This window comes from Heterodontus francisci, chromosome 25 (genome assembly GCF_036365525.1).
Source record: "Heterodontus francisci isolate sHetFra1 chromosome 25, sHetFra1.hap1, whole genome shotgun sequence".
Lineage (NCBI taxonomy): Eukaryota > Metazoa > Chordata > Chondrichthyes > Heterodontiformes > Heterodontidae > Heterodontus > Heterodontus francisci.
In genome coordinates this window covers 26,675,516-26,700,541 of record NC_090395.1, presented here as the reverse complement: position 1 = coordinate 26,700,541, position 25,026 = coordinate 26,675,516, and the positions used below count along the sequence as shown (strand labels likewise).

Genomic DNA, 25,026 nt, shown 5'->3' with positions numbered 1-25,026 from the left:
GTTTCACGCCGCTCAGGATAGGAAAGGGCTCTGATGAGGAGCCACCATGTTGAATTGTGCCTTTCATATTGTCATGGAATGAGGTGATGATACTTAGTAGCTTTGGTGGACATCCAATCTTTTCTAGTAGTCTGAAGAGACCACGTCTGCTGACGAGGTCAAAGGTTTTGGTGAGATCAATGAAAGCAACGTAGAGGGGCATCTGTTGGCGGCATTTCTCCTGTATCTGACGAAGGGAGAACAGCGTGTCAATGGTCGATCTCTCTGCTCGAAAGCCACACTGTCCCAGTCCAGCATGGCACTGACCTCAGTGAAAGATTAAATGTGTGGAAAAAGTGGGCAGGGAGCTGAACGATTGAAGGAGGAAAATAACTGATAAAAACAGGCCCGTGTTAAATGCCAGTTTTGGAGGAGGTACACTTAATCCATTCAGTCTCTGTTTTAAAAGGTGGATGAGATTTGATAAACTTAAAGGGAACAGTAAATGTAGTAATGGGGGAGACGGGGAAAGGTTTGTGTTTCAGTATTGAAAACAATTGGAACAGCTTTACTGAGGATATTTCTTGTGTTTGGCGGAAGTAAACATAGCAAGTTGGTAAGTTTAAAGGAAAATCGACACTTCCCGTAGCCGGGGAGAGGTGAATTCAAATCGATTCTAAGCCTTCTAAATAGGACTCTCCATTTACTAATGAGGATCTATATCACGTAATTATTTTTGGCCGACCCCTTGAAACCCCCTCGTGGACCTGTAGGGGAACTGTGGATCCCCGGTTGAAAACCCTGCTGTATCAGATCTTTTTAGCATGCCTGTTTTTCATATCTACAGTACTTAATGTTTTCCTGATTTAAAATGGTCTTTCTCTCCTTGCTGTTTACAGCTCACAGTCAGCGCTTGGTATACGTGCATTCCACATTGAAAAGGAACACCCGCTATCAAACACTTGAGCGAGATTTAATCGAGTTACAGGAACAGAAGCTTTTTGAGTACTTTGTGGTGGTATCACTCCGGAAGAAAGCTCTTGTTAACACCTATGAACCTCAGGTCACTCAGCAGTTTCCCAGTAAGGTGAGGCTGGCAGCACTGTATGTGTGAATGTGTGTGGAAACCTGACACCTGTCATACCAGGAACATTGAGCAGTGGGAATTCTGTGCTCTCTACACGGAACAACGTGCACATTTCACTGAGGTCAGTGCCATGCTGGACTGGGACAGTTTCTCTTTCACTGAGATCCGTGCCATGCTGGACTGGGACAGTTTCTCTTTCACTGAGATCCGTGCCATGCTGGACTGGGACAGTTTCTCTTTCACTGAGATCCGTGCCATGCTGGACTGGGACAGTTTCCCTTTCACTGAGATCCGTGCCATGCTGGACTGGGACAGTTTCTCTTTCACTGAGGTCAGTGCCATGCTGGACTGGGACAGTTTCCCTTTCACTGAGATCCGTGCCATGCTGGACTGGGTCAGTGCCATGCTGGACTCGGACAGTGTTCTCTTTCACTGAGGTCAGTGCCATGCTGGACTGGGACAGTTTCTCTTTCACTGAGGTCAGTGCCATGCTGGACTGGGACAGTTTCTCTTTCACTGAGGTCAGTGCCATGCTGGACTGGGACAGTTTCCCTTTCACTGAGGTCAGTGCCATGCTGGACTGGGACAGTTTCTCTTTCACTGAGGTTAGTGCCATGCTGGACTGGGACAGTTTCCCTTTCACTGAGGTCAGTGCCATGCTGGACTGGGACAGTTTCTCTTTCACTGAGATCAGTGCCATGCTGGACTGGGACAGTTTCCCTTTCACTGAGGTCAGTGCCATGCTGGACTGGGACAGTTTCTCTTTCACTGAGGTCAGTGCCATGCTGGACTGGGACAGTTTCTCTTTCACTGAGGTCAGTGCCATGCTGGACTGGGACAGTTTCTCTTTCACTGAGATCAGTGCCATGCTGGACTGGGACAGTTTCCCTTTCACTGAGGTCAGTGCCATGCTGGACTGGGACAGTTTCTCTTTCACTGAGGTCAGTGCCATGCTGGACTGGGACAGTTTCTCTTTCACTGAGGTCAGTGCCATGCTGGACTGGGACAGTTTCTCTTTCACTGAGATCTGTGCCATGCTGGACTGGGACAGTTTCTCTTTCACTGAGGTCAGTGCCATGCTGGACTGGGACAGTTTCTCTTTCACTGAGGTCAGTGCCATGCTGGACTGGGACAGTTTCTCTTTCACTGAGATCCGTGCCATGCTGGACTGGGACAGTTTCTCTTTCACTGAGATCTGTGCCATGCTGGACTGGGACAGTTTCTCTTTCACTGAGGTCAGTGCCATGCTGGACTGGGACAGTTTCTCTTTCACTGAGATCCGTGCCATGCTGGACTGGGACAGTTTCTCTTTCACTGAGATCCGTGCCATGCTGGACTGGGACAGTTTCTCTTTCACTGAGATCCGTGCCGTGCTGGACTGGGACAGTGTTCTCTTTCACTGAGGTCAGTGCCATGCTGGACTGGGACAGTTTCTCTTTCACTGAGATCCGTGCCATGCTGGACTGGGACAGTTTCTCTTTCACTGAGATCCGTGCCATGCTGGACTGGGACAGTTTCTCTTTCACTGAGATCCGTGCCATGCTGGACTGGGACAGTTTCTCTTTCACTGAGATCCGTCCCAGTCCAGCATGGCACTGATCTCAGTGAAAGAGAAACTGTCCCAGTCCAGCATGGCACTGACCTCAGTGAAAGAGAAACTGTCCCAGTCCAGCATGGCATGGATCTCAGTGAAAGAGAAACTGTCCCAGTCCAGCATGGCACGGATCTCAGTGAAAGAGAAACTGTCCCAGTCCAGCATGGCACTGATCTCAGTGAAAGGGAAACTGTCCCAGTCCAGCATGGCACTGACCTCAGTGAAAGGGAAACTGTCCCAGTCCAGCATGGCACTGACCTCAGTGAAAGGGAAACTGTCCCAGTCCAGCATGGCACTGACCTCAGTGAAAGGGAAACTGTCCCAGTACACAGCAGAGGAATTACTCGCCTCCAGTACCGTGAACCAAGAATCTGTTTAAACCTCCAGTTCAAAGCAGCTTCCCATACAAGATCGGCAGAGCAGATTAAGAAGAGCAGGGAGAAATAGATGAGTTTTAAATTGATGTTTTATATTTTTATTACATAGAATTTGCAGCATACAAATAGGCGATTTATGCTCCACATGAGCCCATCAACATATAGAACATTACAACGCAGTACAGGCCCTTCGGCCCTCGATGTTGCGCCGACCTGTGAAACCATCTGACCTGCACTATTCCATTTTCATCCATATGTCTATCCAATGACCACTTAAATGCCCTTAAAGTTGGCGAGTCTACTACTGTTCTGGTCCTTTCTCCCTCATGTCCGTATCTAGCTTCCCCTTAGATGCATCTCTGCTAATTGCCTCACCTACTCCATGTAATAGTGAGTTAAAATGAATATTGTTCCCTCAGTCCTTGTCCAGCTATTCTTCTGGTATGTTCAAATCTTTGTATCATCTGTTTAACAGTGAGATCTGTGACAGTTCAGGTTTTCTCCCAACACACCTCACGCACACAGGAACACAGTAGTTTCAAGAGCAGTCCCATGCCACCCATGAACCTCACGCATGGAATAACTAATTTAAAGTACCGCAAGTTGAGCAATTAGATTAGAGATACAGCACTGAAACAGGCCCTTCGGCCCACCGAGTCTGTGCCGAACATCAACCACCCATTTATACTAATCCTACACTAATCCCATATTCCTACCAAACATCCCCACCTATCCCTATATTTCCCTACCACCTACCTATGCTAGTGACGATTTATAATGGCCAATTTACCTATCAACCTGCAAGTCTTTTGGCTTGTGGGAGGAAACCGGAGCACCCGGAGAAAACCCACGCAGACACAGGCAGAACTTGCAAACTCCACACAGGCAGTACCCGGAATCGAACCCGGGTCCCTGGAGCTGTGAGGCTGCGGTGCTAACCACTGCGCCGCCCATACTGTACTGTATTACATTTGTGCATTACTCTTGTAACAGTTAATTGTGCTTCTGTATAAACTTATACCTCACTATAATATGCTTTTGTAGTTTAACCTGACTCATTCAGTTTGTCAGCATGTTATTTTACTACCTATTTGAGTGAGGAAGCGTGTACAATGAGTACCCCACATTAGTTCTCGTATGTAACTCAATAAAAGGTCATCGTTAACCCCACAGTGCAATTCAGGCATGAGGTGTAGAAGTTCACAGGATGCACTGGTCTGTCCAGTATAACCTGCTTTGTTACTGTGAGCACATTATAACAGATGTCTCAGTCCAATAGGTGATGCAAAGATCCAAATTATATCAGTAGAATAGTCCATCCAAAACTGAAAAGACAAGGTCATTTAGTAAACAACTGATGTTTTAAATGGAACAAAAGCAAAATACTGCAGATGCTGGAAATCTGAAATAAAAACAGAAAATGCTGGAAATACTCAGCAGGTCTGGCAGGAGGAGAAACAGTTAATGTTTTAGGTCAATCTTTTAATTGGATCTTGGATATATGTAACATGGGTGACTAGTGGAGTAACCCATCACCTGGGAGCCAGTGGCTCCTAACAGGGAAAGAGAATGTCAGAGGGGAAACAAGAAGAACTCCTGACCAGTGTATGCTAATTGTTATAGTGCATGGTTACTTCAAAAGAGGCTTGTTTGTATGTTCTGGTGCAGCTGGAGAAGTCGATGAGACAGGCACGTGATGCAGAGGAGAGACTGAAAGCTATCCCCCAATTCTGCTTTCCAGATATCAGCGAATGGGTCGCAGTTTCCCAATTGATCAGGTACGGGTTCTCGTAACCTGTGTGGTGTGCATTGGTAATGAAATCTTAGCCACCTGTTGTCTAAAAGCGGTTGGAATAATCTCCTAACACTCTGTACCATTGGCTCACGTCAGCTTTGTTAAATTTCACTTGAAATTAATAGGCCGGGAATTTTCCTCAGAACTGCTCCTGCTCTGGTGTTGTAACTTGACTCTTAAGTGTGGCAGTAGCTACATATATCTGCACACTTCCAACAGGGAACCAGGAGCAGCTCCGAACAAATTCCAGGCAAAAGAAAGAAATTAAAGATTTGTATTTATATAGCGCCGTTCGTGACCACAGCAAATTAATTATTTTGTAATAAAGTCACTGTCCCAGCGTAGGAAGTGCGCCAGCCAATTTGAGCATAGGAAAATCTGGGAAACAGCAGTGTGATAATGACAAGATAGTCTGTGATGTTGATTGAGAGGTAAATATTGGACACAACACTGTGGCTAACTTAAAGCAAAATACTGCAGATGCTGGGAATCTGAAATAAAAACAAAAACTGCTGGAAATACTCAGCAGATCTGACAGCATCTGTGGAGAGAGAAGCAGAGTTAACGTTTCAGGTCAGTGACCTTTCATCAGAACTGTGGCTAACTCCCCTGTTCCTCTTCAAAAGAGCGCCATAGGTTCCTTTCCATCCAGCTGAGGGCTCAGTTTAACATCTCATCCGAGAGGGAGAACCTCCGACTGGTTAACCCTCCCTCTGTACTGCAGTGGGAATGTCTGCCTAGATGATGTGCTTGTCTCTGGAATGAGGTGAGAATCTTGATGGCATTCTAATGATGGATGGTCTGTTAGCATGGAGTTTGTTCTCATCTCAGACTTAGCAGTGCCAAAAAGATGATTAAACATTGAACTCCTGGTGACGCAGTGGGGAAAAGAAAACGTCTTGTGGTTACAGCTCCGTTACAGACGGTTAGGAATTAAATGAGGACCCTTTATAAAAAAAAAAAGCTGCCTGCCCATACAGGCGGTGGGCGTGTGTTCATTCGGAGCCAGGCGTAGCAGTCAATGAAGTGTGCCTGAACCTAACGGCTGTATCACAAAGTGTTAGCTCATGTAGGGTGGTCAGTACTTCAGTGATCTCTGGGTAGGGGAGTAGAGGTAAAAATGGTGGACTGCTTGAAGAGGCAGCTAAACCATATGATTTGGTGGGTGGGGGGGGGTGGAGGTGGAATTGTGGGCTTCTATGGAAAAGGGGGACAGATGGGCCCCGATGGTTGTCTCATTTGGTTATCAGCACACAGATCAGCCATGATTTTATTGAATGGCGGAGCAGGCTCAAGGGGCTGGACGGCCTACTCCTGCTCCTAGTTCTTATGATCTTATGAATGCACAAGCACCAAAAATCCACTGAATCAAATGTTGCACTCCACAGAGCCATGGTGGGTGAGGGGCAGTTCCCTGGAGTGTTTAAATCAGCTGATTTTAAAGCAGGTCTTGTCGCTGATAATGGGCTCATTCTTTGCTGATGGTATGACTGTAGACACTGATGGTGAGTCGTCCTGTTCGTTTATTTATTGGCTGTGGGAGGTTCTCTGGTGATAAACTCAGCGGCTGTTATCAGATCTTCTTTCATTGCATCAACAGTGAAACCTTTTCCTTTGTTCTGACTGGCGAGGATGGAAGCAGGAGGTTTGGATACTGTCGGAAGCTCCTGGTAAGCCCTTTGCTCCTATTTCTGTTGTATGTGAAAGGTGTAAATGTGAAAATGGCTGATTCAGCAATTGCAGCTAACATGTTGCAGAGAGCTCTGTTTGAGGCCCGGCGCAATGGTCAGCAGTTCTCACTGAACCCACCCAGGCCAACGCCCAGATATCATGTAAATAGTCCCCACCCTAACCCTTGCACACAGAGGGAGATGAAGGGGCCTAGAGAAAATTAAAGGGATGCAGCCTCTTAAAGGGAATTTCAGCATATGCTGACTTAAAAACATATTGGACTTCTTGGACCATTTTTATTTAAAGGGCTTAAAAATGTAAGTTTTCCATCTTTGCAAAGTCCGCATGGGAAGGGAGAGGGGAGTGATGACTGAGAACCAAAGCCCATGATATGGAGTCTGTGGGTAAATAGAAAGATGGCAGTGCCCAGATCACCAGTTTGACTGTTGATAAACTGGATGTGTAGCAGCATGAGGGACAGGGAGGGCTGCTCCATTTGGCAGTGGGTGATATTATTCCCCCATTGGACTGCTCTGCAAGGGGCAAACACTGGCACTGCCATTGCTGTGTTGCAAATTGCATGCAGTCTTCTTCTTAGGCAGTCCCTCGGGAACGAGGATGACATCCTTCCACTCCAGGTTTGTGGGTCCTTAGGTGACTGAATAGTCCAATTCTGGATCCGCACACACGGCCACAGGCGGGACAGGTGGTGTTTGGTGAGGCGAGTGAGTGGAATGCTCGAATCTCTGAATTCTTCTTCCGCTGTTTGCACTTGGTCGCTGCCTGGGCATGTCGACTTTGTTCGAACTGGCTGGCACCTTCGCGGACGCTTCTTCTCCATTTTGGGTGGTCTCGGGCAAGAGAGTCCCACGAATCAGTGGAGATGTCACATTTTTTCAGGCAGCCTTTAAGGACATCCTTGTAGCAATTCCTCTGCCCTCCTGGTAACCTCTTGCCGTGACGGAGTTCAGAGTAGAAAGCTTGTTTATGGAGTCTTGTGTCAGGCATGCGGATGATGTGGTCCTGAGAGAGGACGCTGGTATTGCAAGATATTGCATGCAGTAGCCCTGGTGCAAGCAGAGGCAGTTGTGCTGGATCATTGCTGGAAATGGGTACAGGAGGGCCTTAGGTGTAAAATTACAATGTACTGAAAAGATATTGTAAACATAGCAGCCAAGACTGTACAAATTGTGGCATTGCCATAGGAGGTGAATCCTTCTCTGTGCAGGGGCCAGGGTGGTGGTGGTGGTGGGGGAATGGTGGTCTGAGCCACTCATTACATTGGGGAGGGGGGGGAGCTGTTGGACTGAGCCACTCACTGTTGGGGGAGATGCTGGACTGAGCTATTCACTGTTGTGGTGGTGGGGGGGAGGTGATAGTCAACTGAGCCCCTCACTGTTGGGGGGGGATGGTGGACTGAACCACTCCCTGGAGGTGGGGGGGGGAGATAGTGGACTGAACCACTCACTGTTGGGGTGGGGATGGTGGCCTGAGCCACTCCCTGTGTGGGGGGATGTAGTTTGCTGCTTTGTGACAGAGCTCTCTTCCAACCAGTACTTTTAATTATGATACTGCCAAACCATTTTGGCTGACTCTTTAATTTCCTCTTTTTTTTTGTGCTTCAGCCGAATGGGAAAGGTAAAAGGCTGCCGGAGGTTTACTGTATGGTCAGTCGGCTAGGCTGCTTCAACCTCTTCTCAAAGGTAAGAGCAGATCTCAACTTCTGAGTGTCATGCCCCCCCCGTCGCTGTGCACCCGCCTCCCATCACTGTAACCCCAAGGCAGTGGTGCTCCTTCCAGCGATTGCCCAGAGAAAGAATTTACTGTGTGGTGAACTGCGCCAACAAAACCTCCTATTGCCAGCTCAGCTGAGATGCAGGGTCTTTTAACCCGCAGCTTGCAGACAGACAGCAGACAGACAGCAGACAGCTCGTGGGGCGACATTTCAATTGGGAAGCACTTTTGAAGAAGTGTTTGAACTTGATGTTGCTCCTTGCCAGGTAAAGACAATGAGAAACCAAACTGTTTGTTGTTGTTTACACAAAACTCTGCAATGAACCCAGAGCAAGACCTTACATAACCATTACAACACAGAAACAGGCCATTTGGCCCAACCAGACTGTGCTACCATTTACCATCTACATAAACAAATACTTGTAATCACATTTATCCACTTTGTTCCCTTTCCCTTCAACCCCTTTTGCTCCATTCACATTTCCAATCTAATCCTGAATCTTAACAGTTTCTGCCTCAACCCCTAACCCTAAAAATGAATTCCATAATCTGAACTCTGTAAGGAGATTTCTGTTCGAAATCTTTTACATTTAATCTCATTATTGGCCCCTCAAAGACTGAAAACAGTCTGCTTCTTTCTCTGCTGTCCCATCTTCCCATTATTTTAAATGCCACTATAACAACCACCTGTATTTATATAGCACCTTAAACATAAAATCTGTGTGTCTGTGTCTGGGAGGCTGCGCGCGCGTCTGTGTCTGGGAGGCTGCGCGAGGCTGTATGAGTGTATGTTTGGGAGGCTGAATAAGTGCGTGCGCGTGTATGGGAGGCTGCGCATGCAAGTGTGTCTGGGGGAATGTGTCTGTGTTTGTGTGTGTCTGGGCGATGTGTGTGTGTGTGTCCAGGGTGGGGATGTCTGGGTGTGTGTGTGTGTGTGTCTGGGAGGATGTTTGTGTATGTGTTTGGGAGGATGTCTGTGTGTGTGTGTGTGTGTGTGTGTCTGGGGTGAAGTCTGTGTATGTGTGTGTGTGTGTCTGGGAGGCTCTGTGTGTGTGTGTGTGTGTGTGTGTGTGTATCTGTGGGAATGTCTGTATGCGTGTGTGTATGTGTCTGGGGGATATCTGTGTGTGTGTGTGTGTGTGTCTGGGGGATGTCTGTGTGTGTATGTGTCTGGGGGGATGTGTGTGTGTGTCTCTGGGGGGGATGTCTGTGTGTGTGTGTCTCTGGGGGGATGTCTGTGTGTGTGTGTGTCTGGGAGGCTCTGTGTGTGTCTGGGAGGCTCTGTGTGTGTCTGGGAGGCTCTGTGTGTGTCTGGGAGGCTCTGTGTGTGTCTGGGAGGCTCTGTGTGTGTCTGGGAGGCTCTGTGTGTGTCTGGGAGGCTCTGTGTGTGTCTGGGAGGCTCTGTGTGTGTCTGGGAGGCTCTGTGTGTGTCTGGGAGGCTCTGTGTGTGTCTGGGAGGCTGTGTGTGTGTGTGGGAGGCTCTGTGTGTGTGTGTGTGTGTGTGTGAGGCTCTGTGTATGTGTTTGTGTGTGTGTGAGGCTCTGTGTTTGTGTGTGTGTGAGGCTCTGTGTGTGTGTGTGTGTGAGGCTCTGTGTGTGTCTGGGAGGCTGCGTGTGTGTGTGTGTCTGGGAGGCTGCGTGTGTGTGTGTATCTGGGAGGCTGCGTGTGTGTGTGTATCTGGGAGGCTGTGTGTGTGTGTGTATCTGGGAGGCTGCGTGTGTGTGTGTATCTGGGAGGCTGCGTGTGTGTGTGTATCTGGGAGGCTGCGTGTGTGTGTGTATCTGGGAGGCTGCGTGTGTGTGTGTGTGTCTGGGAGGCTGCGTGTGTGTGTGTGTGTCTGGGAGGCTGCGTGTGTGTGTGTGTGTCTGGGAGGCTGCGTGTGCGTGTGTGTGTGTCTGGGAGGCTGCGTGTGTGTGTGTCTGGGAGGCTGCGTGTGCGTGTGTGTGTGTCTGGGAGGCTGCGTGTGCGTGTGTGTGTGTCTGGGAGGCTGCGTGTGCGTGTGTGTGTGTCTGGGAGGCTGCGTGTGTGTGTGTGTGTGTGTCTGTGAGGCTGCGTGTGTGTGTGTGTGTGTGTGTCTGTGAGGCTGCGTGTGTGTGTGTGTCTGTGAGGCTGCGTGTGTGTGTGTGTCTGTGAGGCTGCGTGTGTGTGTGTGTCTGTGAGGCTGCGTGTGTGTGTGTGTCTGTGAGGCTGCGTGTGTGTGTGTGTCTGTGAGGCTGCGTGTGTGTGTGTGTCTGTGAGGCTGCGTGTGTGTGTGTGTCTGTGAGGCTGCGTGTGTGTGTGTGTCTGTGAGGCTGCGTGTGTCTGGGAGGCTCTGTGTGTGTGTGTGTGTGTGTATCTGTGGGAATGTCTGTATGCGTGTGTGTATCTGTGGGAATGTCTGTATGCGTGTGTGTGTGTATGTGTCTGGGGGATATCTGTGTGTGTGTATATGTGTCTGGGGGATATCTGTGTGTGTGTGTGTATGTGTCTGGGGGATGTCTGTGTGTGTATGTGTCTGGGGGGATGTGTGTGTGTGTCTCTGGGGGGATGTCTGTGTGTGTGTGTGTGTGTGTGGGAGGCTCTGTGTGTGTGTGTGTGTGAGGCTCTGTGTATGTGTTTGTGTGTGTGTGAGGCTCTGTGTGTGTGTGTCTGGGAGGCTCTGTGTGTGTCTGGGAGGCTGCGTGTGTGTGTGTGTGTCTGGGAGGCTGCGTGTGTGTGTATGTGTCTGGGGGGATGTGTGTGTGTGTCTCTGGGGGGATGTCTGTGTGTGTGTGTGTGTGTGTGTGGGAGGCTCTGTGTGTGTGTGTGTGTGAGGCTCTGTGTATGTGTTTGTGTGTGTGTGAGGCTCTGTGTGTGTGTGTCTGGGAGGCTCTGTGTGTGTCTGGGAGGCTGCGTGTGTGTGTGTGTGTCTGGGAGGCTGCGTGTGTGTGTGTGTGTCTGGGAGGCTGCATGTGTGTGTGTGTGTCTGGGAGGCTGCGTGTGTGTGTGTGTGTCTGGGAGGCTGCGTGTGTGTGTGTGTCTGGGAGGCTGCGTGTGTGTGTGTGTGTCTGGGAGGCTGCGTGTGTGTGTGTGTGTCTGGGAGGCTGCGTGTGTGTGTGTGTGTCTGGGAGGCTGCGTGCGTGTGTGTGTCTGGGAGGCTGCGTGCGTGTGTGTGTCTGGGAGGCTGCGTGCGTGTGTGACTGGGAGGCTGCGTGCGTGTGTGTGACTGGGAGGCTGCGTGCGTGTGTGTGACTGGGAGGCTGCGTGCGTGTGTGTGTCTGGGAGGCTGCGTGCGTGTGTGTGTCTGGGAGGCTGCGTGCGTGTGTGTGTCTGGGAGGCTGCGTGCGTGTGTGTGTCTGGGAGGCTGCGTGCGTGTGTGTGTCTGGGAGGCTGCGTGCGTGTGTGTGTCTGGGAGGCTGCGTGCGTGTGTGTGTCTGGGAGGCTGCGTGTGTCTGTGTGTGTGAGGCTGTGTGTGTGTGTCTGGGAGGCTCTGTGTGTGTCTGGGAGGCTCTGTGTGTGTCTGGGAGGCTCTGTGTGTGTGCGTTTGTATGTGGGAGGCTGAGTGTATATGTGTGTGTGTCTGGGAGGCTCTGTGTGTATGTATGTGTGTGTCTGGGAGGCTCTGTGTGTGTGTGTGTGTATGTCTGGGAGGCTCTGTGTGTGTGTGTGTGTGTCTGGGAGGCTGCATGTGTGTGTGTGTGTCTGGGAGGCTCTGTGTGTGTGTGTCTGTCTGGGAGGCTGTGTGTGTGTGTCTGGGAGGCTGTGTGTGTGTGTGTGTCTGGGAGGCTGTGTGTGTGTGTCTGTCTGGGAGGCTGTGTGTGTGTGTCTGTCTGGGAGGCTCTGTGTGTGTGTGTGTGTGTATCTGTGGGAATGTCTGTATGTGTGTGTATGTGTCTGGGGGATATCTGTGTGTATGTGTCTGGGGGGATGTGTGTGTGTCTGGGGGGATGTGTGTGTGTCTGGGGGGATGTGTGTGTGTCTGGGGGGATGTGTGTGTGTGTGTGGGAGGCTGTGTGTGTGTGTGTGTGTGGCTCTGTGTGTGTGTGTGTCTGGGAGGCTGTGTGTGTGTGTGTGTCTGGGAGGCTGTGTGTGTGTGTGTGTGTGTGTGTGTGTGTGTGTCTGGGAGGCTGCGTGTGTGTGTGTCTGTGAGGCTGTGTGTGTGTGTCTGGGAGGCTCTGTGTGTGTGCGTTTGTATGTGGGAGGCTGAGTATATATGTGTGTGTGTCTGGGAGGCTCTGTGTGTATGTATGTGTGTGTCTGGGAGGCTCTGTGTGTATGTGTATGTCTGGGAGGCTCTGTGTGTATGTGTGTGTCTGGGAGGCTCTGTGTGTGTGTGTGTGTCTGGGAGGCTGTGTGTGTGTGTGTGTGTCTGGGAGGCTGTGTGTGTGTGTGTGTGTCTGGGAGGCTGTGTGTGTGTGTGTGTGTCTGGGAGGCTGTGTGTGTGTGTGTGTCTGGGAGGCTGTGTGTGTGTGTGTGTGTGTGTGTCTGGGAGGCTGTGTGTGTGTGTGTGTCTGGGAGGCTGTGTGTGTGTGTGTGTCTGGGAGGCTGTGTGTGTGTGTCTGTCTGTCTGGGAGGCTGTGTGTGTGTGTCTGTCTGTCTGGGAGGCTGTGTGTGTGTGTATCTGTCTGGGAGGCTCTGTGTGTGTATCTGTCTGGGAGGCTCTGTGTATGTGTGTGTGTGTCTGGGAGGCTCTGTGTGTGTGTGTGTGTCTAGGAGGCTGTGTGTGTGTGTGTGTGTGTTTGTGTCTCGGAGGCTGTGTGTGTGTGTGTGTGTGTTTGTGTCTCGGAGGCTGTGTGTGTGTGTGTGTGTGTTTGTGTCTCGGAGGCTGTGTGTGTGTGTGTGTGTGTGTTTGTGTCTCGGAGGCTGTGTGTGTGTGTGTGTGTGTGTGTGTGTGTGTGTGTTTGTGTCTCGGAGGCTGTGTGTGTGTGTGTGTGTTTGTGTCTAGGAGGCTGTGTGTGTGTGTCTGGGAGGCTGTGTGTGTGTGTTTGTGTGTCTGGGAGGCTCTGTGTGTGTGTGTGTGTGTCTGGGAGGCTCTGTGTGTGTTTGTGTCTGGGAGGGTGTGTGTGTGTTTGTGTCTGGGAGGGTGTGTGTGTGTGTTTGTGTCTGGGAGGCTCTGTGTGTGTGTGTGTGTTTGTGTCTAGGAGGCTGTGTGTGTGTGTCTGGGAGGCTGTGTGTGTGTGTTTGTGTGTCTGGGAGGCTCTGTGTGTGTGTGTGTGTGTCTGGGAGGCTCTGTGTGTGTTTGTGTCTGGGAGGGTGTGTGTGTGTTTGTGTCTGGGAGGGTGTGTGTGTGTGTTTGTGTCTGGGAGGCTCTGTGTGTGTGTGTGTGTTTGTGTCTGGGAGGCTCTGTGTGTGTGTGTGTGTGTTTGTGTCTAGGAGGCTCTGTGTGTGTGTGTGTGTGTTTGTGTCTAGGAGGCTGTGTGTGTGTGTGTTTGTGTCTGGGAGACTGTGTGTGTGTGTGTGTGTGTGTGTGTGTCTGTCTGTCTGTGTCTGGGAGGCTCTGTGTGTGTGTCTGTCTGGGAGGCTCTGTGTATGTGTGTGTGTCTGGGAGGCTCTGTGTGTGTGTGTGTGTGTGTGTGTCTGGGAGGCTCTGTGTATGTGCGTGTGTCTCGGAGGCACTGTCTGTGTGTGTGTGTGTCTGGGAGGCGCTGTGTGTGCGTGTGACTGGGAGGCTGCGTGTGTGTCTGGGGGAATACTTGTGTGTTTGTGTGTGTGTCTGGGGGGATGTCTGCGCGCGTGCGCGTGTCTGGGAGGCTGCGCGCGTGCGCGTGTCTGGGAGGCTGCGCGCGTGCGCGTGTCTGGGAGGCTGCGCGCGTGCGCGTGTCTGGGAGGCTGCGCGCGTGCGCGTGTCTGGGAGGCTGCGCGCGTGCGCGTGTCTGGGAGGCTGCGCGCGTGCGCGTGTCTGGGAGGCTGCGCGCGTGCGCGTGTCTGGGAGGCTGCGCGCGTGCGCGTGTCTGGGAGGCTGCGCGCGTGCGCGTGTCTGGGGCGATGTGTGTGTGGGTGTGTCTGGGGGGGATGTTTCTGTGTGTGTGTGTGTCTGGGGGGGTCTGGGGGATGTCTCTGTGTGTGGGTGTGTCTGAGGGGATGTCTGTGTATCTGGGGGGGGGGGGGAATGTCAGTGTGTGTGTGTGTGTGTGTAGCTGGTGGGGATGTGTTTGTGTGTGTGTGTATCTGGGGGGAATGTCTGTTTCTGTGTGTGTGTGTGTAGCTGGTGGGGATGTGTGTGTGTGTGCTTGGGGGATGTCTGTGTGTGTGTGTCTGGGGGGATGTGTGTGTGTGTGTGTCTGGGAGTCTGCGCGCGTGCCTGTGTGTGTCTGGGGGGGATGTCTGTGTGTGCGTGTCTGGGGGGATGCGTGCGCGTGTGTCCAGGAGGCTGCGCACGTGTATGTGTGTGTGTCTGGGATGCGCACGTGTGTGTGTGTGTGTCTGGGATGCGCACGTGTGTGTGTGTGTGTCTGGGAGGCTGCGTGTGTGTGTGTGTGTCTGGGAGGCTGCGTGTGTGTGTGTGTGTGTCTGGGAGGCTGCGTGTGTGTGTGTGTGTCTGGGAGGCTGCGTGTGTGTGTGTGTGTGTCTGGGAGGCTGCGTGCGTGCGTGTGTCTGGGAGGCTGCGTGCGTGCGTGTGTCTGGGAGGCTGCGTGCGTGCGTGTGTCTGGGAGGCTGCGTGTGTCTGGGAGGCTGCGTGTGTCTGGGAGGCTGCGTGTGTCTGGGAGGCTGCGTGTGTCTGGGAGGCCGTGTGTGTGAGGCTGTGTGGCTGTGTGTGTGTGTGTGGCTGTGTGTGTGTGTGTGGCTCTGTGTGTGTCTGGGAGGCTCTGTGTGTGTCTGGGAGGCTCTGTGTGTGTGCGTTTGTATGTGGGAGGCTGAGTGTATATGTGTGTGTGTCTGGGAGGCTCTGTGTGTATGTATGTGTGTGTCTGGGAGGCTCTGTGTGTGTGTGTGTGTATGTCTGGGAGGCTCTGTGTGTTTGTGTGTGTGTGTCTGGGAGGCTCTGTGTGTGTGTGTGTGTGTGTCTGGGAGGCTCTGTGTGTGTGTGTGTGTCTGTCTGGGAGGCTGTGTGTGTGTGTGTCTGTCTGGGAGGCTGTGTGTGTGTGTGTCTGTCTGGGAGGCTGTGTGTGTGTGTGTGTCTGTGAGGCTCTGTGTGTGAGGCTGTGTGTGTGTGTGTGTCTGTGAGGCTGTGTGTGTGTCTGTGAGGCTGTGTGTGTGTCTGTGAGGCTGTGTGTGTGTCTGTGAGGCTGCGTGTGTGTGTCTGGGAGGCTCTGTGTGTGTGCGTTTGTATGTGGGAGGCTGAGTGTATATGTGTGTGTGTCTGGGAGGCTCTGTGTGTGTGTGTGTGTCTGGGAAGCTCTGTGTGTGTGTGTGTGTGTGTCTGGGAGGCTGTGTATGTGTGTCTGTCTGGGAGGCTGTGTGTGTGTGTCTGTCTGGGAGGCTCTGTGTGTGTGTGTGTGTGTGTGTGTATCTGTGGGAATGTCTGGGGGATACCTGTGTGTAAGTGTCTGGGGGATACCTGTGTGTAAGTGTCTGGGGGGATGTCTGTGTGTGTGTGTGTCTGGGGGGATGTGTGTGTGTCTGGGGGGATGTGTGTGTGTGTCTCTGGGGGGATGTCTGTGTGTGTGTGTGTGTCTGGGGCGATGTGTGTGTGTGGCTCTGTGTGTGTGTGGGAGGCTGTGTGTGTGTGTGTGTCTGGGAGGCTGTGTGTGTGTGTGTGTGTCTGGGAGGCTGTGTGTGTGTGTGTGTGTCTGGGAGGCTGCGTGTGTGTGTGTCTGTGAGGCAGTGTGTGTGAGGCTGTGTGTGTGTGTGTGTGTCTGGGAGGCTCTGTGTGTGTGCGTTTGTATGTGGGAGGCTGAGTGTATATGTGTGTGTGTCTGGGAGGCTCTGTGTGTGTGCGTTTGTATGTGGGAGGCTGAGTGTATATGTGTGTGTGTCTGGGAGGCTCTGTGTGTGTGTGTCTGGGAGGCTCTGTGTGTGTGTGTGTGTGTCTGGGAGGCTGTGTGTGTGTGTGTCTGGGAGGCTGTGTGTGTGTGTGTGTGTCTGTCTGGGAGGCTGTGTGTGTGTATCTGTCTGGGAGGCTCTGTGTATGTGTGTGTGTGTCTGGGAGGCTCTGTGTGTGTTTGTGTGTGTCTGGGAGGCTCTGTGTGTGTTTGTGTGTGTCTGGGAGGCTCTGTGTGTGTTTGTGTCTCGGAGGCTGTGTGTGTGTGTGTGTGTGTGTGTGTGTGTTTGTGTCTCGGAGGCTGTGTGTGTGTGTGTGTTTGTGTCTAGGAGGCTGTGTGTTTGTGTCTAGGAGGCTGTGTGTGTGTGTCTGGGAGGCTGTGTGTGTGTGTTTGTGTGTCTGGGAGGCTCTCTGTGTGTGTTTGTGTCTGGGAGGCTCTGTGTGTGTTTGTGTCTGGGAGGCTCTGTGTGTGTTTGTGTCTGGGAGGGTGTGTGTGTGTTTGTGTCTGGGAGGGTGTGTGTGTGTGTGTTTGTGTCTGGGAGGCTCTGTGTGTGTGTTTGTGTCTGGGAGGCTCTGTGTGTGTGTGTGTGTGTGTGTGTGTCTGGGAGGCTCTGTGTATGTGTGTGTGTCTCGGAGGCACTGTCTGTGTGTGCGTGTGACTGGGAGGCTGCGTGTGTGTCTGGGGGAATACTTGTGTGTTTGTGTGTGTGTCTGGGGGGATGTCTGCGCGCGTGCGCGTGTCTGGGAGGCTGCGCGCGTGCGCGTGTCTGGGAGGCTGCGCGCCTGCGCGTGTCTGGGAGGCTGCGCGCGTGCGCGTGTCTGGGAGGCTGCGCGCGTGCGCGTGTCTGGGAGGCTGCGCGCGTGTGTGTGTCTGGGGCGATGTGTGTGTGGGTGTGTCTGGGGGGGATGTTTCTGTGTGTGTGTGTGTCTGGGGGGGTCTGGGGGATGTCTCTGTGTGTGGGTGTGTCTGAGGGGATGTCTGTGTATCTGGTGGGGGGGGGAATGTCTGTGTCTGTGTGTGTGTGTGTGTGTAGCTGGTGGGGATGTGTTTGTGTGTGTGTGTATCTGGGGGGAATGTCTGTTTCTGTGTGTGTGTGTGTAGCTGGTGGGGATGTGTGTGTGTGTGTGTGTGTGTGTGTGTGTGTGCTTGGGGGATGTCTGTGTGTGTGTGTCTGGGGGGATGTGTGTCTGGAAGTCTGCGTGCGTGCCTGTGTGTGTCTGGGGGGGATGTCTGTGTGCGCGTGTCTGGGGGGATGCGTGCGCGTGTGTCCAGGAGGCTGCGCACGTGTATGTGTGTGTGTCTGAAAGGCTGCACGCGAGTGTGTGCCTGGGATGCGCACGTGTGTGTGTGTATCTGGGATGCTGTCTGGGGGGGATGTCTGTGTGTTTGTGTGTGTCTGAGGGGATGTCTGTGTGTGTGTGTGTGTGTCTGGGGGTATGTCTGTTTATCTGGGGGGGATGTCTGTGTCTGTGTGTGTCTGAGGGGATGTCTGTGTGTGTGTGTGTCTGGGGGGGATGTCTGTGTGTGTGTCTGGGGGGGATGTCTGTGTGTGTGTCTGGGGGTATGTCTGTGTATCTGGGGGGGATGTGTGTGTGTATGTGTCTGGGGGATGTCTCTGTGTGTGAGTGTGTCTGGGGGGATGTCTGAGGGGATGTCTGTGTATCTGGGGGGGGAATGTCTGTGTCTGTGTGTGTGTGTAGCTGGTGGGGATATGTTTGTGTGTGTCTGGGGGGATGTCTGTGTGTGTGTGTCTGAGGGGATGTCTGTGTGTGTGTGTCTGGGGCGATGTGTGTGTCTGGGAGTCTGCGCGCGTGCCTGTGTGTGTCAGGGGGGGATGTCTGTGTGTGTGGCTGGGGGGATGTCTGTGTGTGTGTGTGTGCGTGTCTGGGGGGATGTCTATGCGTGTCTGGGAGGCTGCGTGCGCGTGTGTCCAGGAGGCTGCATGTGCGTGTCTGAAAGGCTGCGCACGAGTGTGTGTCTGGGATGCTGCGCACGTGTGTATGTGTGTCTGAGAGGATGTGTCTGGGGGGGATGTCTGTGTGTGTGTGTGTGTGTGTGTCTGGGGGTATGTCTGTGTGTCTGGGGGGGATGTCTGTGTGTGTGTGTATCTGGGGTGATGTCTGTGTATCTGGGGTGATGTCTGTGTTTCTGGGGGGGATGTCTGTGTGTGTGTGTCTGGGGGGGATGTCTGTGTGTGTGTCTGGGAGGCTGTGTGTGTGTGTGTCTGTCTGGGAGGCTGTGTGTGTGTGTGTGTGTGTGTCTGTGAGGCTCTGTGTGTGAGGCTGTGTGTGTGTGTGTGTGTGTCTGTGAGGCTGTGTGTGTGTCTGTGAGGCTGCGTGTGTGTGTGTGTGTCTGGGAGGCTCTGTGTGTGTGCGTTTGTATGTGGGAGGCTGAGTGTATATGTGTGTGTGTCTGGGAGGCTCTGTGTGTGTGTGTGTGTGTCTGGGAGGCTCTCTGTGTGTGTGTGTCTGTCTGGGAGGCTCTGTGTGTGTGTGTGTCTGTCTGGGAGGCTGTGTGTGTGTGTCTGTCTGGGAGGCTGTGTGTGTGTGTCTGTCTGGGAGGCTCTGTGTGTGTGTGTGTGTGTGTATCTGTGGGAATGTCTGTATGCGTGTGTGTGTGTATGTGTCTGGGGGATATCTGTGTGTAAGTGTCTGGGGGATGTCTGTGTGTGTGTGTGTCTGGGGGGATGTGTGTGTGTCTGAAAGGCTGCGCACGAGTGTGTGTCGGGATGCTGCGCACGTGTGTATGTGTGTCTGAGAGGATGTGTCTGGGGGGGATGTCTGTGTGTGTGTGTGTGTGTGTGTGTGTGTGTATGTCTGTGTGTCTGGGGGGGATGTCTGTGTGTGTGTGTGTGTGTGTGTATCTGGGGTGATGTCTGTGTTTCTGGGGGGGATGTCTGTGTGTGTGTTTCTGGGGTGGATGTCTGTGTGTGTGTCTGGGGGGGATGTCTGTGTGTGTGTCTGGGGGGGATGTCTGTGTGTGTGTCTGGGGGGGATGTCTGTGTGTGTGTCTGGGGGGGATGTCTGTGTGTGTGTCTGGGGGGGATGTCTGTGTGTGTGTCGGGGGGGATGTCTGTGTGTGTGTCGGGGGGGATGTCTGTGTGTGTGTCTGGGGGATGTCTGTGTGTGTGTGTTTGGAGGGATGTCTGTGTGTGTGTGTGTCTGGGGGGATGTGTTTGTGTGTGTATGTATGTGTCTGGGAGGCTGCATGTGTGTGTATGTCTGGGGGGACGTCTGTGACTGTGTGTGTGTTGTGATTAGAGATACAGCACTGAAACAGGCCCTTCGGCCCACCGAGTCTGTGCCGAACATCAACCACCCATTTATACTAATCCGACACTAATCCCATATTCCTACCAAACATCCCCACCTGTCCCTATATTTCCCTACCACCTACCTATACTAGTGACAATTTATAATGGCCAATTTACCTATCAACCTGCAAGTCTTTTGGCTTGTGGGAGGAAACCGGAGCACCCGGAGAAAACCCACGCAGACACAGGGAGACCTTGCAAACTCCACACAGGCAGTACCCGGAATCGAACCCGGGTCCCTGGAGCTGTGAGGCTGCGGTGCTAACCACTGCGCCACTGTGTCTGGGGGGGGATGTCTGTATGTGTGTGTGTGTGTCTGAGGGGATGTCTGTGTCTGTGTGTGTGTGTCTGAGGGGATGTCTGTGTCTGTGTGTGTGTGTGTCTGAGGGGATGTGTCTGTGTCTGAGGGGATGTGTCTGTGTGTGTGTGTCTGAGGGGATGTGTCTGTGTGTGTGTGTCTGGGGGGATGTCTGTGTGTGTGTGTCTGGGAGGATGGGTGTGTGTGGCTGGGGGGATGTCGGTGTATCTGGGGGGGATGTCTGTGTGTGTGTGTGTGTGTATCTGTAGGGATGTGTGTGTGTCTCTGGGGGGATGTGCGTGTGTGTATCTGGGGGGGAATGTGTGTGTGTGCCTGTGTGTGTGTTTCTGGGAGGCTGCGTGCGTGGGCGTGTCTGGGAGGCTGCGCGCGTGTGTGTGTGTCTGGGGGAATGCGTGTGTGTCTGTGGGTGTCTCTGGGGGGTTGTGTGTGTGTGTGTGTTTCTGGGAAGCTGCGTGCGTGGGCGTATCTGGGAGGCTGTGTGCGTCGCATGTCTGTGTGTGTCTGGGAGGCTGCGCGCATGTGTGTGTATGCCTGGGGGAATGCGTGTGTGTCTACGGGAATGCATGTGTGTCTGCGGGTGTCTCTGGGGGGGATGTGTGTGTGTGTATGTGTCTGGGGGGATAGACGTGTGTGTGTGTGTCTGGGGGGACGTCTGTGTGTGTGTCTCTGGGAGGCTACGTGTGTGTGCATGTGGTCTGGGGGAATGTGACAGTGTTTGTGTGTGTCTGGGGGCATGTCTGTGTGTGTGTGTGTCTGGAGGCATGTCTGTGTGTGTGTGTGTGTCTGGAGGCATGTCTGTGTGTGTGTGTGTGTCTGGAGGCATGTCTGTGTGTCTGGGGGATGTGTATGTGTATGTGTGTGTGTGTCTGGGGGCATGTCTGTGTGTGTGTGTCTGGGGGAGATGTCTGTGTGTGTCTGGGGGGACGTCTGTGTGTGTGCATCTGGGGGGGATGTCTGTGTCTGGGGGAATGTGTGTGTGTGTGTCTGGGGGAATGTGTGTGTGTGTGTCTGGGGGATGTGTGTGTGTGTATCCGGGGGGATGTCAGTGTCTGGGGGGACGTCTGTGTGTGTGTAAGTGTCTGGGGGGGATGTCTGTAAGTGTGTGTGTGTCTGGGGGGACGTCTGTGTGTGTGTAAGTGTCTGGGGGGGATGTCTGTAAGTGTGTGTGTGTCTGGGGGGACGTCTGTGCGTGTGTGTGTGTGTGTGTGTGTGTGCGTGCGCGCGTGCGTCTGGGAGGCTGCGTGTGTGTGCTTGTGGTCTGGGAGGCTGCGTGCACGTGTGTCTGGGAGGCTGCGTGCGGGTATGTGTGCGTGTGACTGGGAAACTGCGTGTGTGTCTGGTGGAATGTGACTGTGTGTGTGTGTCTGGGGGCATGTCTGTGTGTGTCTGGTGGAATGTGACTGTGTGTGTGTCTGGGGGAATGACTGTGTGTGTCTGGGGGCATGTCTGTGTGGGTCTGGGGGCGATGTCTATGTGTGTGGGTGTGTCTGTGGGAATATCTGTGTGTGTGTCTGGGGGGGATGTCTCTGTGTATGGTGTGTCTAGGGGGATGTCTCTGTGTGTGTGTGTGTGTGTGTGTGTGTGTGTGTGTCTGGGGGGGATGTGTGTGTGTGTCTGGGGGGGATGTGTGTGTGTGTCTGGGGGGGATGTGTGTGTGTGTCTGGGGGGGATGTGTGTGTGTGTCTGGGGGGGATGTGTGTGTGTGTCTGGGGGGGATGTGTGTGTGTGTCTGGGGGGGATGTGTGTGTGTGTCTGGGGAGATGTGTGTGTGTGTCTGGGGCAGATGTGTGCGCGTGAGTCTGGGGGAGATGTGTGTGTGTGTGTATCTGGGGGGATGTCTGTGTTGTGGGTGTCTGGGGGGACGTCTGTGTGTGTGTGTAAGTGTCTGGGGGGGATGTCTGTAAGTGTGTGTGTCTGGGGGGACGTCTGTGTGTGTGTGTGTGCGTGTGTGTGTGTGCGCGCGTCTGGGAGGCTGTGTGTGTGTCTGGGAGGCTCTGTGTGTGTGCATGTGGTCTGGGAGGCTGCGTGCACGTGTGTCTGGGAGGCTGCGTGCGGGTATGTGTGCGTGTGACTGGGAGGCTGCATGTGTGTCTGGTGGAATGTGACTGTGTGTGTGTCTGGGGGCATGTCTGTGTGTGTCTGGGGGGATGTCTGTGTGTGTGTGTATCTGGGGGGATGTCTGTGTGTGTGTGTCTGGGGGAATGACTGTGTCTGTCTGGGGGGATGTCTGTGTGTGTGTGGGTCTGGGGGCGATGTCTGTGTGTGTGTCTGTGTGTCTGTGGGAATATCTGTGTGTGTGTCTGGGGGGATGTGTGTGTCTGTGTGTCTGGGGGGGATGTCTCTGTGTATGGTGTGTCTAGGGGGTTGTCTCTGTGTGTGGGTGTGTCTGGGGGATATCTGTGGGTGTGTCTGAGGGGATGTCTGTGTATCTGGGGGGGGGAATGTCTGTGTCTGTGTGTGTGTGTGTGTAGCTGGTGGGGATGTGTTTGTGTGTGTCTGCGGCGATGTGTGTGTGTGTCTGGGAGTCTGCGCGCATGCCTGTGCGTGTCTAGGGGGATGTCTATGCGTGTCTGGGAGGCTGCGTGCGCGTGTGTCCAGGAGGCTGCATGCGCGTGTGTGTGTGTGTCTGAAAGGCTGCGCGCGAGTGTATGTCTGGGATGCTGCGCACGTGTATGTGTGTGTGTGTCTGGGAGGCTGCACGTGTGTGTGTGTGTGTCTGGGAGGCTGCACGTGTGTGTGTGCGTCTGAGGGGATGTCTGTCTGTGTGTGTGTGTGTGTCTGGGGGTATGTCTGTGTATCTGGGGGGGATGTCTGTGTCTGTGTGTGTATCTGGGGGGATGTCTGTCTGTGTGTGTCTGTGTGTGTGTGTGTCTGGGGGGGAAATGTCTGTGTGTGTGTGTGTCTGAGGGGATGTCTGTGTGTGTGTGTGTCTGGGGGTATGTCTGTGTATCTGGGGGGGATGTGTGTGTGTGTCTGGAGGGATGTGTGTGTGTATGTATGTGTCTGGGAGGCTGCGTCTGTGTGTGTGTCTGGTGGGGGATTCTGTGTCTGTGTGTGTGTGTCTGAGGGGATGTCTGTGTCTGTGTGTGTGTGTCTGAGGTGATGTGTCTGTGTGTGTGTGTCTGGGGGGATGTCTGTGTGTGTGTCTGGGAAGATGGCTGTGTGTGGGTGTGAGTGGCTGGGGGGAAGTCGGTGTATCTGGGGGGATGTGTGTGTGTGTGTGTGTGTGTGTGTGTGTGTGTGTGTGTGTATCTGGAGGGGAATGTCTGTGTGCGTGTATGTGTATCTGGGGTGAATGTCTGTGTGTGTGTGTGTGTGTGTCTGGGAGGCTGCGCGTGTGTGTCTGGGGGAATGCGTGTGTGTCTGCGGGTGTCTCTGGGGGAATGTGTGTGTGTCTGTCTGGGGGGATGTCTGTGTGTGTGTGGGCCTGGGGGCGATGTCTGTGTGTGTGTGTGTGTCTGGGGGGATGTCTGTGTGTGTGTGTGTGTCTGGAAGACTGCATGCGTGCGCATGTCTGTGTGTGTCTGGGAGGCTGTACGCGCATGTGAGTGTCTGGGGGAATGCGTATGTGTCTGTGTGTGTGTGGCTGGGGGGGAATGTCTGTGTGTGTGTGTGGCTGGGGGGCAATGTCTGTGTGTGTGTGTGTCTGGGGGGATGTCTGTGTGTGTCTGGGAGGCTGCGCGCGTGTGTGTGTGTCTGGGGGAATGCGTGTGTGTCTGTGGGTGTCTCTGGGGGAATGTGTGTTTGTGTCTGGGGGATGTGTGTGTGTTTGTGTCTGGGGGATGTCTGTGTGTGTGTGTGTATCTGGGGGGATGTCTGTGTGTGTGTCTGGGGGAATGACTGTGTCTGTCTGGGGGGATGTCTGTGTGTGTGTGGGTCTGGGGGCGATGTCTGTGTGTGTGTGTCTAGGGGGGACGTCTGTCTGTGTGTGTGTGTGTCTGAGGGGATGGCTGTGTGTGTGTGTGTCTGGAAGACTGCATGCGTGCGCATGTCTGTGTGTGTCTGGGAGGCTGTACCTGCATGTGAGTGTCTGGGGGAATGTGTTTGTGTGTGTATGTATGTGTCTGGGAGGCTGCGTGTGTGTGTGTGTCTGGTGGGGGATGTCTGTATGTGTGTGTGTCTGGTGGGATGTCTGTGTGGGTATCTGGGAGGGTGGGTGTGTGTGGCTGGGGGGATGTCGGTGTATCTGGGGGGGATGTCTGTGTGTGTGTGTATCTGGAGGGGAATGTCTGTGTGCGTGTATGTGTATCTGGGGTGAATGTGTGTGTGTGTGTGTGTGTGTGTGTGTGTGTGTGTCTGGGAGGCTGCGCGCGTGTGTGTGTGTCTGGGGGAATGCGTGTGTGTCTGCGGGTGTCTCTGGGGGAATGTGTGTGTGTGTGTCTGGGGGAATGACTGTGTCTGTCTGGGGGGATGTCTGTGTGTGTGTGGGTCTGGGGGCGATGTGTGTGTGTGTGTGTGTCTGGGGGGATGTCTGTGTGTGTGTGTGTGTCTGGAAGACTGCATGCGTGCGCATGTCTGTGTGTGTCTGGGAGGCTGTACGCGCATGTGAGTGTCTGGGGGAATGCGTATGTGTCTGTGTGTGTGTGGCTGGGGGGGAATGTCTGTGTGTGTGTGTGTGTGTCTGGGGGGATGTCTGTGTGTGTGTCTGGGGGGATGTCTGTGTGTGTCTGGGAGGCTGCGCGCGTGTGTGTGTGTCTGGGGGAATGCGTGTGTGTCTGTTGGTGTCTCTGGGGGAATGTGTGTTTGTGTCTGGGGGATGTGTGTGTGTTTGTGTCTGGGGGATGTGTGTGTGTTTGTGTCTGGGGGATGTGTGTGTGTGTGTGTGTATCTGGGGGAATGTCTGTGTGTGTGTGTCTGGGGGAATGACTGTGTCTGGGGGGATGTCTGTGTGTGTGGGTCTGGGGGCGATGTCTGTGTGTGTGTGTCTAGGGGGGACGTCTGTCTGTGTGTGTGTGTGTCTGAGGGGATGGCTGTGTGTGTGTGTGTCTGGAAGACTGCATGCGTGCGCATGTCTGTGTGTGTCTGGGAGGCTGTACCTGCATGTGAGTGTCTGGGGGAATGTGTTTGTGTGTGTATGTATGTGTCTGGGAGGCTGCGTGTGTGTGTGTGTCTGGTGGGGGATGTCTGTATGTGTGTGTGTGGGTATCTGGGAGGGTGGGTGTGTGTGGCTGGGGGGGATGTCGGTGTATCTGGGGGGGATGTCTGTGTGTGTGTATGTGTGTATCTGGGGGGGAATGTCTGTGTGCGTGTATGTGTATCTGGGATGAATGTCTGTGT

At 53.4% G+C, this 25,026-nt stretch overlaps 1 protein-coding gene across 5 annotated transcripts in view; it reads left to right on the top strand.

Moving 5' to 3' along the window:
* Nucleotides 1-25,026, top strand: part of LOC137383797 (DENN domain-containing protein 2C-like) — a 162,634-nt gene that overhangs the window by 103,884 nt on the left and 33,724 nt on the right. For all 5 annotated transcript variants that reach the window (XR_010977465.1, XM_068057009.1, XM_068057007.1 and 2 more), the window contains 4 exons: nt 879-1,066; nt 4,706-4,815; nt 6,433-6,502; nt 8,129-8,206. Coding sequence is in view for 4 of the 5 variants with exons in the window: in XM_068057009.1 (XP_067913110.1) it covers nt 879-1,066; nt 4,706-4,815; nt 6,433-6,502; nt 8,129-8,206 (446 nt within the window). In the remaining variant the exon portion in view is untranslated. The remainder of the gene's footprint in view (nt 1-878; nt 1,067-4,705; nt 4,816-6,432; nt 6,503-8,128; nt 8,207-25,026) is intronic.